At 49.8% G+C, this 12,890-nt stretch overlaps 1 protein-coding gene and 1 non-coding gene across 2 annotated transcripts in view; both read left to right on the top strand.

Moving 5' to 3' along the window:
- The first annotated feature begins 6,837 nt into the window (after positions 1–6,837).
- On the top strand, positions 6,838–6,910 carry TRNAK-UUU (transfer RNA lysine (anticodon UUU)). Its single transcript has one exon. It is a non-coding gene; the product is annotated as a tRNA-Lys (tRNA).
- Positions 6,911–7,187: 277 nt separating this feature from the next.
- P4HA3 (prolyl 4-hydroxylase subunit alpha 3) overlaps positions 7,188–12,890 on the top strand; it is a 29,319-nt gene continuing 23,616 nt past the window's right edge. The window contains exons 1-2 of the mRNA XM_078601005.1: positions 7,188–7,864; positions 11,372–11,541. Of these exons, the coding sequence (XP_078457131.1) occupies positions 7,653–7,864; positions 11,372–11,541 (382 nt within the window). The 5' untranslated portion in view covers positions 7,188–7,652. The remainder of the gene's footprint in view (positions 7,865–11,371; positions 11,542–12,890) is intronic.

Consider the following 12,890-nt stretch of genomic DNA (forward strand, 5'->3'; position numbering starts at 1 on the left):
GGGAAAAACCAGAGGATCGGGAGAAAAATCCACACAACCACAGGGAGAGAGAGAGACAGAGAGAGACACGCAAACTCCAAATATAAAGCTGGCGACAAGGTCGGGGTTGAACCCACGACCTCCTGCATAGCAGGCGAGGTAGCTAACATCTCGCCACCGCGGCGCACCTTTACCTTTTTAATTCTTTAAACCTTTAAGACTTCAGAACTCGACCCCTCTCTTTGTTCCACGAGCTCCAATGTGTCTGCAGCCAAGAACGCCCGGGGGTGAGAGCGTGCAAGCCCGTCTGCATTCCCCACGCGGAAAGTCTTGCGTACATAAAACATCACAAAAGTGTCCACTCGTCGACCGCATGTAATAACCCTCGCAGATGTGGCTTGCGGGAGCAGATTGCAGCGCTTTCGGGAACAAAAAACAACAACTCAATAATGAGAAGCAGGGGTACGTGCCGCTGTGTGTGAACGTTAAGGGTTGGCAATCGGCGTACAGCAAGGGTTAATTTCTCATGAAATGTATATGTTTTAGCGGAGCACCGTAGCCGCCTCCAATCTCCCGTACCTTCGGGCGGGCGTGAGTGAGGAGGAGAGGGGGGATAGGAAAATATTTTCCGGAGCTCATCACCCGGACAGCTTTGGATAAACCCTTAGGCCCTATCTGTATAGAGTACCACCTGCTGTGATGTATTAATCGGAAACGTGGACGTTGATATATAAAACGTGAGAAAAACTGTAAAGTGCACACATAGGTGTGCAGAGGTGCGTGCTTCGAGCTACAATGAGATACCACATTGGGGCACAGGGATTGGAGTACAGTTTCGAGACATTACATAGATCAGTGGTTCTTAACCTGGGAAGCATGCACCCACTGGGGTTCGAGATGTTATTTCCGCGGGTGCGAGACATGCCAGGTTCTTTTAGAAGGTACAGCTACTCCGTTTCATCACACTTATGTTTTAATGAACATACATTTTTTTAACGATTGAAAACCAAAAGGGGTGCAGGGGCTGCAGTAAAGGTGAAGAGCCACTGGCATAGATGATGAAAGTGGTCTTGCGTGGGACACGTCGCTACGAGCGATGATGGCCGCTGGTCGAGACCAACGATGGAGTGGCAGCCAAAACAGGGAACATATCCCGAGAGGACGCCACCGCGGATGGAGATGGAGTGATGAAATCAGCTCATGTATGTGTGTGTAGTGTCAACGATTCGTAGACAGATTTTCTAGGAGGCACTTTCTTTATTAACAACTTTCACGGTCTCGTCCGCACACTCTCCACAGTAGCTCAGCCTAGGGCCTGTACACAACACTGGCCGTCTAGCACTGAAGGCGCTGACTGAGATAGCCAATTACTCTCCTTCGTATCGCGATATCTAGCGGAGACGTTGAGCGACGACGGCAACGAGACGACAGCGACGACGAGACGAGTCCATTCCCAGAACGGGCAGCCCCGAGCCCCCCGCTCTCGGCTCCTTTTATGCTCCGAGCGCGGCCTGGCTCCGCCCTGACCGCACCTCCCCTCTCGAACTCACGAGCAGCTTCCAGGGGCTTCCAGCTGGGGTCCTTGACCCTTGCCCTAGTTTCTCCCTCTGCCCACACCCCGTGCACGCGCTCACCGGCACGTGCGCTGTCTGTCCACCACAGTGGCCGCTGCTGTCCACCAGCCGGCGCTATGACACTACATCTGTGTTGAACGTCTTTCGCACTGTACGTAACCAGCCGTGCTAATTGGAGGTGTGGGAGAAGGATGACAAACTAAACACAAAAAGCAGTTCTAAAGTAATTAGTTTTTTAATCTAGATTGAAAAGTGCATAGTTGCAGTGGATCATGTGATTTTTTGTTGTTGTCCGGGACTGAGCCCTGGACAATATTTTCCCAACCCAACCCAACCCCCCGCTGTAATTATTTTGTATTTACTTGGTTATTTTGTCTTTATTGATTCTGTGAGCAGTGATTACGCTGTTATTATATGCGAGTGCTTGGTCTTGCCAAATGATCAACTCAACAACGCGGTGATTTTTAATTGGCACGGCGATTGTTACATCAGTGAAGTCACCCGCAAATCGGATTATCTCGTCCAACCTCGGAAGCTAAGCGGACGTGAGCCTGGATAGTGCTTGGATGGGCGACCACCACGCATACAGCAGCTGTTGTGGGCTGATGTGACCCGCATTCAGCAAACCCACACTTACCAGCGTGGTGAAGTATGGTCAAATAATCCCCATGGTCTGGGGAGGCCCTCATCCAGCAGTGGATGACGAAAGGGCTGTACATCGTGCAGTTCGCACCACTGCTGATGCCAATTATTTACCCAGGAAAGCCTCAATGAATCTCAACAAATATTTCCAGGCGGCTACGACAAATTTGAATATTTAGCCAATCCCATAAACGTTTAGTATTTCGTGGGAGGAAAACCAGAGAAGCTGAAGAATACCGACCACGAGTAGCGAGGTGGTGACACTCAGCAACTGCCCATTTCCTGGCCACACCTCGCAGCCCCATGCCTGCAGCGCCTGGCAAGAATCAGTGGCGGATTATCCTCATCGCAAAAGTAGCTACATATGTAGCTAGGGGCCCCGCACTTTCACACAAGTAGCTACACGTGTAGTAGCTACGGGCCCCGCACTTTCAAGGGCCCCGCGCTAAATGCTTTCAAGCTATCAATTCCGGTCCAGTGATTCTGCACTTGCTCTATTACTATAGTACTATACCGCCTTCAACTTTTATGAACGACTGGGTGTTTAAGGTTAGCGATGTGAATTATCTGGCTGTATCGCAAATAAAAAAAATACAATAACTTTCCTATGCAAGACAAAGTTTGTGTTTTAATATTTGTGTATTTAGGGCCCCTTTATAACATATGCTACAGGCCCCGCACTAGCTTAATCCGGCACTGGCAAGAATTGTAATCATTGGTCACCCATCCAAGCTTTCACCAGACTTAAAAACATGCGTAGCTTTGCGTGATCGGACGAGCTCATCGCATGTCGGGCGATTTGGTCGCAGGCCAATTTGGCACCAGGAAAAGCTCCACGTTCTTTTTCTGAGTTTGTTTATCCCGTTGCCGTCTTTGTCTCTCTCGGCCGCGCCACATGAGGTCGCCCATGTTTGTGTTTCTTCAGCACATGGGCTCACAGGATGTGCGTGGGGGATGCCACATGGCTGACTCCTCTGTCATTTGAAACGGCGTGCCAACGTTCACGCACACGTCAGACCACTGCCGGATGAGAGCCTCTCCACAAGCCGCGTAAAGATCGTCGGGGTTATTTGGCCTTACTTCACCTCGCCGGTCATCAACGTAACAAAAAAACAATACATCAACACGCAAAGACAAATACATGTCTATAGTCGTACAGACTGTTGGTGGATGTGCTATTAAGGGGCCGTCTATAAATGACGTCACGCGATTTTGGACGATTTTTGACCTCCCCCCCTTCGTCACACGGCGTCACAAAAAGTCAGACCCCCCCCTCAAATATAACGTCACAAAGCTCTGCTCCCCCCCCCCCCAAATAAAACATGCTTCAAATCGCTTTAAACTATTGTTATTGTAGTGTGTATTTAATGCGGCGCTGCACTCTGATGTTGTAGGAGAAAACATTTGTTAAAAAGTCTATTTCATTTAGTAGAACGTGTTGTCTATATTTATTTAAAGTTGCGCATTTTGATGTGACGTCACATCTCTCCCCCCCCCCTCGTCACACATCGTCACAAATGTCGGACTCCCCCCCCCCCCCCTAGGTGCGTGACGTCATTTATGGACGGCCCCTAACGAGCACATATTAATACCGATACCGCAAACAAAGGGGTAGTGTGGCCAGCACCACGGCTGGTCGCCTTTGTCTCCCACGTGTTGATATTCTTTTTTGTTACACACCGTACCAGACACTAACTTAAGGCTGAGCAGACCTAGGAGAGACATGTGCCCGGCTCACATATTCCTCACAGATGTCAATGAGCCTTGTGCCGGGAATCGCACTCAGCCCCTAGGGCTCACAGCGCAGTGCGCACGCAACCACCACCACCACATGGCACGCCGGGCGATCACTCATCCAAGTTCCAACTCGGCTGAAGGCCTGCTTATCTTCCCACTTCAGACGCGATGGGGCACATTCGGGGTGGGGGGCGGAGTGATGTGGTGGTTACTCCCAGCACACAAGTTGCATTCAAAGGCCGCGTTGAAGTTATCGACTTCACGTTGAGCCACAAAAATAGAGACGCCGTTCGTAAATTCCTCATGCGCGGCACATCGCTGGCTCGGGCTCAGCCGGGGAGGAACCGATAATTGATCGTCTGTGGCTTGAAACCATCGTGACTGCAGGAATTCATATTCTTGTTTTTTTTTCGGTAAAGTCACGTAGATATAATTTTTGTAAAAATATTTCTTGAAAATAAAATGTAAGTAATAAAAATAATAATACATAAATAAAATTAAATAATAAAAGCAAAAAACCCACAATAAAATAATAAAATACATTGAAAATAATAAAAGCAAAAAACCCACTGCTTTTATTATTTTCAATGTATTTTTTTTTTATTAAAATGTTTTTAATTGTATTTTATTCTTTTCATTTTATTTAAATTGTTGGGGGTTTTTACGTGACTTTACCGAAAGAACCAAGAATATAATCGTCTGTGGGTCACGCGCTTCTTCATGGACTCGTTCCATCACCATCACGATGATGGCGATCCCTCACGGACTCGTTCCATCATCGTCACCTCACGACCGTGCTGATGCACCGTCGGTACTATCCGCGTGGGTCCAGCGCACGAGCTGATCTCGATCGAGCTTCTTCGCAGCGTTGGGGCGTCCTCTCTGTCGCCTTCCTCTCTCGTTTGGCTGCCACGAACAACGCCGTCGTTCTCCACCACCGCCCAGTACCTCTTCCATTCGGAGTTAAATCCATCCTCCTCGACGCATATCGCAGACACCACCACCATCATCATCATAACCTCCTCCTGCAGCCCCGACCCCCATGGATTGTGGAAACACAGAGTGGTGGGGGGGGGGGGTACGGATGCTGTGCCCGTCCCCGCTTTTTTTCACTGTAAGGATGAACAAGATTGCCTTTATATCCCCCCCCGTGCCGCCACTAAATATACAGCAATACCCCGGTTTACGTTGGGGATGCGTTCCCGAAAGGCGCAACGCATATCGATATCGAAGCAATTGACAGGGTAGATGGAGACGAAGGCTGAGAGGCGACGGATAACGAGAAAGGACGGACGATGTTGTCAGCGACGTAAGTGTGGGGGTCGAGGCGACGCAAACCAGGCAGCGGTGTTAATGAAGTGACGACGTATTTGCGAAACGACGTGAAAGGGGGAGACGTCAATCGGGGTATCGCTGTGCATCAATGCATACTTGTTATTTCACTATTAAATGAAAACGAATTGGACATTCATATGAACTACATTCCAGATTACTTTAACAGTGGCGAGATGTTAACTACCTCGCCTGGTGTACAGGAGGTTCGATCTCGACCCAGACGCCTGCTGTATATTTGGAGTTTGCGGTGTCTCTCTCTCCCCGTGGTCGCGTGGATTTTTCTCCGGTTTTCCCCTCCACATTTAGAATCGACATCACGCGTTTAGAGTATTTGGCTGCGATACATTTCCACGCGATAGGCCACTATAGCTCAGTGGGCCTTACCTGGTGAAATAAAATAAAAATTGTTTAAGTTCAGTAAAACAATGAGCGTTGCACTTTGGAGGGAGAGGCTATAGGTGAGGGCCCTGCTGGCGTGAAACAAAAAAATTGCCCCGAATGATTTGCGTCGGCGTTTCGATCTCAAAGTCTGGTCGCTCCCCGTTGGTGTAGACTCGGCTTGTGGAGGCGGTGGTCGAGGCCAACCAGAGTGGCAGCCAACGGAGGGAAGGAGCTCAAGGCGACGTCCGCCGTAGATAAGTTAAATTAAACTAAAACGATGTTTAAAAAAAAAATGACTAGGTAAGGTCCACTGAGCATTGTGGCTATTTTTAAATCCTTTATATTAAGTTCACTTGCTTGCTTGCTTGTGCGCTTACGACCATGCAAATCTTTTGGTCGTTTTTTAACCCACTTCCCGTGATCCAATCTAGCTGACATTTTGCTCACAGACTCGTTGTGCGTGACAATTACTTTTCGTGAATTTTTTTTTCCAAATTTGTACACTTTTTAGGAACAAAAAATATTATATTTAATTACCAATTGCTTAATGGTGGGAGGAAATCATCTGACCCATAGGTGGCAGCCATCTCAAGCCAGAGGACGAGAGGACTCTAGCCGCCACGCATATAAAGGATTTATAGTGAAAAACTTTGTTTTTACGGGTTAATTTTTCAGTAGTGACCTGGCCACAAATGATAGCTCATCGAAGTGGCTTATCGCGTGGACATTGAGAGCAGTCGAATACTCTAAACGCGTGATTATAAATGTGGCGATAAAAACCTGAGAACCCGGAAAAAAATCCTCGCGACTACGGGGATAGAGAGAGACATGCAAGCTTCAAATATACAGGCTCAAGGTTGGGATCGAACCCACGACCTGCTGTAGACCAGGCGAGATAGTTAACATATCGCCACCGTGGGGCTATAGATGAATTGTTGCATCTAGCAGTTGATAGACCATGGCTGAGAATGAACGTGGTTAAGAATCGTGATTAACGGATATTTAGTGGATATAATTTATTCATGTTATGGATACGTCACTTGTTATGCAAAGACACGCACGTGTTATTTGTGATGTTGTTTTGCATGGATGCACTGTAGTTTACACACAACAAACGCACGTGTTCATCATCACAACGCTTCATTTGAGATGAAGGTTAAAAGATCACAACAAGGCGCTGGAGTTAAGAGCCCGGATAGCTCAGTCGGTAGAGCATCAGACTTTTAATCTGAGGGTCCAGGGTTCAAGTCCCTGTTCGGGCGCTAGTATTTTTTTTTTATATCATCGTGAGAGACGCAACTGTGAGAGACGCACTAGGAATTGGGAAGACATGCATCTAGCAGTGAACAGACCACAGCCCACTGACGATAATAATGACGACGATGATCATCGAGTAAGGCGCCACGCCCTCATCCTCCTCCTCCTCCTCGTGTCACCCCACCCCCCTCCTCCCCCTCCGGCCACGGAGTCATTTATCCAACCCCCACTCTCCCACCCATCCCCCCTGCCACTTGCACCACCGCTGCACGTGCATCAGAAGAGGCTCTGCCGCACAACTGCTGCGCGTGAAACTTTAGGAGAGGTAGTCGGCACGCAGCGCCAGCAAATGCACTGAGCAGCAAGCGGATCGAGGCTAACTCCCACTCCCCTTTGCGAACAGTCGTCCAAGTCCACCGGGAGACTCGAAGATTCTCATCGTCCTCCTCCTTCACCTCTTTCTCCCCGGGATTTCACCTCTTCCGTGCGCTCATCCTCTTTGCGTTCCTTTGCGTCTCGGCTTCATCTTCAGCCACACCAGCGCCCTTCCTTCTGCTCCTCTTTTCTCCCACCTCTCATCCCTCCTTTCTACTAATCCTCCTCCTCCTCGCGACTCTGTGCTCCCACGCTTCATCTCCAGCCACTCCCCCTGCTCCTTTCGGCGAGGCGCGTCCGCAGCTCCCTGCGCCTCCGACCCTGCTGACTGCTGCCTCGACCACCGTCGACTGTGGTGGTGGTGGTGATGATATGGCGGTGGTTGTGACGACGACGATGGCGATGTTGGGGGCGATGGTGATGTGCGGCGCTAGCGTCCGATCGGTTGGGTCATCTGCGCAGGGATCGGATATGTTCACCGCGCTGTCTGACCTCCAAGCGGCCGTGTCCAGCGAGAAGAGACTGGTGCAGAAACTGGGGGAGTACCTGTCCCTGGAGGAGACTCGGCTCGAGCACCTGCGCAGGTGAGTCGCCTCGTCGGGTTCCCCTCGCCCCATCTCGTCAAACCGACTCCCCTCCACCGTCTGCTCTGAATAATTGTTACTACCGAATGCGCGTTCTTTACTCGGGATGCGCGTGTCTCGCTGTTGTCCGCCGGGGATGATGTTACGTTGAGACGCCGTATTATAATATATCCACATTGTACGTGCGGTGTCAATCCACTGCTGAATGAAGGCCCCCTCATTCCACGCCCCTCCCCCCCCCCCGGTGTCCTGTCAGCCAAATCGATTGTTTGACCATACTTCACCACGCTGGTCGGTGACCAAACCGTATATGAATGGCGTAAGACGATAGATTGCCTTCATGTAGTTATGTATTGCTCACGGCTGCTGCTGCTGATGATGATTCTGGTGATGAACTCTAACGCAGAGGTGCATGCTTCTTCCGGATGTGGTGACCGGGCGGTGTGGTGTTGGCCGGTGCCACTGGGAAACGGAGTTCGATTCCCAATCATGGCGAACATCGGCAGAGATTGAGTTAGACCTCAGCCGCTTAACCAACCCGCATTGACCAGCGGGGTGAAGTATATTCGTTGGTTCTTTCGGCAAAGTCACGTAGATAGAAGGAAATAATAAAAATAAAGTGAATAAAAATAATAAAAATAATACTGTAGCCTGGTTCTTAATCGGAGTGAGTGTACTGGCAGTTTATAACGTAGACTGTAGCCTGAAAAAAAAACAAATAAAACAAAAACGCCACCTGTTTCACACAGCCTCTGTGGCCGTCATGGCTTCGGGAATGCCTTCATCCAGCAGTTGATTCACAAATGTCCGTTTCGTTTTGTTCCTCTTTTTCTTCAAATTAATGTGAATTTCAGCGCTCGCAAAGGTCAGGTTAAAAACAATACCGTATATACGAATGATGAATTGTTTTAAGAACTTACCCAGGCAGTGGGAGCAAGGGAGAGAGTGTGTGATTAGAGACGGGCGGGTTGGTACGGGGGTAATGGATTTACACCCCGTGGTAGCAGGGGGCAGAGGATCTCTGGCTGTTAATAGACACAGCAGACGTCGTGCAGGTTTAAATGCATGTGTGGGGGCAGAGCGGTGGTCCAGTGGTTAGCGCACTGCGCTATGAACCCGGCCATATGAGCACCGTACGGTCGTTCAATTCCCGGCCACGACTAACATCAGCGATATGTGAACGGGTCCCGAGGCCCGTCCCTTCTCCAACCCCGCATGGGCCGGCGTGGGGAAGAATGGTCAAACAACCCCCAGCAACGAGGGGGGGGGGGGGGGGTTGCCTTCATCCAGCAGTGGATTGACAAAGGGGTGTAATGCTGTTTACCAGAAAAAATGAAGATGCAATTCAGTGCTCGCAAAGGTCAGGCTGAAGGCAAAAATAAAGTAAATCCAAAATCGATTTTATGAAATTAACGTGGGCCTTAAAAATCGCTACCAGTCCACGAACTGATGCATTGATAATTAGCGTCTGAGAAATTGCCGGGCGACTCAATGAGTCGGAGCACCAAGTGGGCACCACTGCTGAGATCATGAATTCGAATCTGGGTTTCGGCCGGATTCTCAAGATGCGGCGAGTTGATGGGGCTGGTCACGAATGGTTTGTCACGAAGCTCGCGACGACAAGAGAATTGCGTGCTGATATCTAACGAACGCTCTTTGAAAGGCATTTACATAACAGAGGCGAGCTTGTGTATAAAGTGAGCTACTAAATCTTTATTTGAAGCTTTCGTTACTTCAGTAGCCTATACTCTTTGGTTCTTTCGGTTAAGTCACGTGGATAGAAAATTAATAGATCACGACGATTTGATCGCAACGCAAGCAACCGTCATCAGGTGAAGCAAACACTGCTGACGTAGCACCTATTAGTTTTCTATATACGTGACTTCACCGAAAGAACCAAAGCGTTTGGGCGACTGAAGTAACACTCCTCGACACAGGTCGATTCACAGCCGGCTGTGAATTATAAACGGAAACGCAACTGTCTCGTGATGACGTCTGTGGCACCACTTGCATATAATGTGATACACTTTAGCATTTGAGAGACCTGCACGCCTTGATTATGTTGAACAAAAGTTTGTGTCTAAGTTGTTCATGCTTTCTTTACACTTGAGCCACGGTCAAGATATAGCTTTTGGAAATTCCACACTGCCATGGCAGGGGCCAGTCCTGACCTCTCTTGACTTTACGTGCGGTTAAGTGCCCTATTCTGGTCCATATATTGTTAAATACTCACAAAGGAGTAGCAGCCTTTGCGCATAAGCATGTGGCAATCCATCGACAGAAAATTTGATTTATTAACGAACACCTAGATGGAGGTGGCCGGGTTACTTAGAGGTCAGCTTTGAGATGGCACTGCTGATAATTTTGCTTCAAATCCAAGTGACTTGATGGTCAGGCCAGGAGCTTAATGGTGCTAAATTTGAATGGAAAACATTACCCTCCCTGGCTGAGTGAGAGGGACATTGCTGCAGCCTACTGTGTGGACCAGAGTTCACTCGAATTAATTTCAGAGTTTAGCTCGGCGGAATCTGATTCCGTCCGCCATTCTCTCTAACGCGAAGAGCTGCACTGTTCTGTGAGCGATATGGATGGATTCTCTGTCTCATTACGTGATGCATATTTGCAAAATCGGGATAAAATTGTTGAAAAATAAAATAATAAATAGAAAAAGGTGGACCTGGGAAACATGCCATCCATTTCCCGCTGGATTAACATGCCACTTTGGCGAATTTAGTGGTAGCTGCTCGACTTGATGTCAGCAATTTTTTTGTTGTCGTTGTGTGGAAACACTGGGCTGGCTCTACCATATACACATGCACTTTCCTGCCCACCATTGCCCTCGGGTTCGGAGGTCCACGAGTGTGCGAGTCCGGCCACAGTTGCCCAGAGAGCGTGAGAAACGCGTTAAGTGCTTGATACTTAATTATGTCTCTGCAACCACAGGCTGAAAAAGAGGAGTGATCGATGAGCCCCGTGATAAGTGTCCCCAGGAGCCATGAGCACATTCTCCACTCGAGTCGAAGCAAGAGCCACAGCTTCAATTGTAGCCCCAGGCAGGCCTCTGTGCAGCAAGTCAATGGTCTCAGACCTGGTCACTGTACAACCCGCACCCCCACCACCCCCCCCCCCCATAACATCCAATTTGAGTTTTCACTTCATGCCATCAACAGCACATTAGCGGAGTTCCACACTGAGAGTCCGGAAGGTAGGAAAGTCCACGATTGAACGTTGAAAAAAACAACCACACGGGCAATTTCTTCGCGAGAAAAGGGACGATGGCTGGTGGTTGAAACTAACAGCAGAGTGGCAGACAATGGAGGACACCTGCTCGAGAGGACGCCCACCGTGGAGATGGAGGTACGAAATTGGATCGCGTGCTGTAACCTGGACGGATCCTCCAGTTGCGGGACTGGTGGGGGAGGCGGGGAGGGGGGAATGGCGACGGCTTGGGGGGGGGGGGCGGCCTTCATCTAGCAGTGGATCAATGATGGCTTCCTCCTCTCCCAGGTTCCTGAACAAAGTGCAGCGGGCGCACGAGCGGGCTTACAACGCGCGGGTCGCGGGCACGGAGGGCGCGGTGCCCACCAACCCACTCGACGCCTTCGGCCTCATCAAGCGCCTGCACCTGGAGTGGGCACGGGTGGCGCACAGCCCGGCAGCGGACGACAACATGCGCGGTGCGCGCGCGTGCGTGTTCGTGTGCGCATCACAACGGCGTGTGCGCGCGTGTATGTGCGCGTCTGCCTAAGTGGCACAGTAGGGGGGCACAGCTGGTGCATCTGCCAGTCATCTCGGTCAGCCAACCCATGGCATCTGGCTCTGTCCCGAGAGCTCCTGCCAGCGAGCCTTCGACACTTCACGTGGCCTCAAAGTGCACCTGGCCTGGCACAGGCGTCGTGGTGGCGTCACCATCACTTAGTGGCGAATGGTGGGTGTTGGTATTGGCCTAAGTGGTGGGGAGCGGCAGTGTAGCAGTTAGTTCCTTGCGCTATGAACCCACTCATGGCCAATATCAGTTACGATGATCAGAACCGGTCCTGGGCCTCCCCTAGGTTGACTCGGCCTCAAATGAGTACCTGGTGCCGTGTGTAAACATCGCCAGTGGGGAGACAAAGGCGGCCGGGCGTGGTGCTGGCCACCCACCCCCTCGTGCGTCGTGCCTGCCCTCATAGGTCCTCGCTAACAGAACTTGCCCCAACAGTCTGTTACAAGCTTAATGGGGGATCTTTGTCTTTTTTTGTGTGCGCGCGTCTGCATAAGTGGTGCAAGCGCATGGTTACGATTTCGCACGGTGCGAAAGAAGTTCAACATACATATATAAATATCATTGGTAGCTGCACCTGATCTGGGAGGACCAGTGGGTCATGTTTCAATGTTACGCAGCCCTTTGTCAATCCACGGCTTGATGATGGCTTTCCTACACCATGATGGTCATGCCGGTAGTTTGACCATACTTTACCACGGTGGTCTATGTGGGTTGAAGGGGGTTTAGTTCGGGACCAATGCAGATACCACTCCGCCACTGTTAGCCAAAGGCCAGGATTCGAACTGGGACGACAGCATTCAACGTGCGGTGTGATAACCACTGCACCGCCACAGTAAATACAACCTTTTCATTAACACCCGATGCAGTGGTGTGGTGAACATCAGCACGTGGAGAGACAGAGGTGGCTCGGGTGTGTGTGTGATGATAGAAATGGCTCAGAAGGAGCTCCTTGAGTGTCGTGGTCACTTTCATCGCTGCTCGCTAGCTACAGCACATTTGTCACACACGCCTTGTATGGCTCCATGCGGGATCCGCGTTAATTTATTTTGAGACACCTAAACCAGCCAACACATATTCTCGTGTCCCCATATACCGCTCATGCCCATGGGCAGATGAGATTTACCTGTTGTTAACCATAATAATGATGCATTTGATTTATATCGCGCTCTTCCCACGCTCAAAACACTGAACGGTAAAAAGTATTCAAGGTTATATATACTAGAATAGAACTATTACATGACAAAAAAAACACAATGACTT

The sequence above is a fragment of the Lampetra planeri genome, chromosome 15 (genome assembly GCF_965212315.1).
Source record: "Lampetra planeri chromosome 15, kcLamPlan1.2.h2, whole genome shotgun sequence".
NCBI lineage: Eukaryota > Metazoa > Chordata > Hyperoartia > Petromyzontiformes > Petromyzontidae > Lampetra > Lampetra planeri.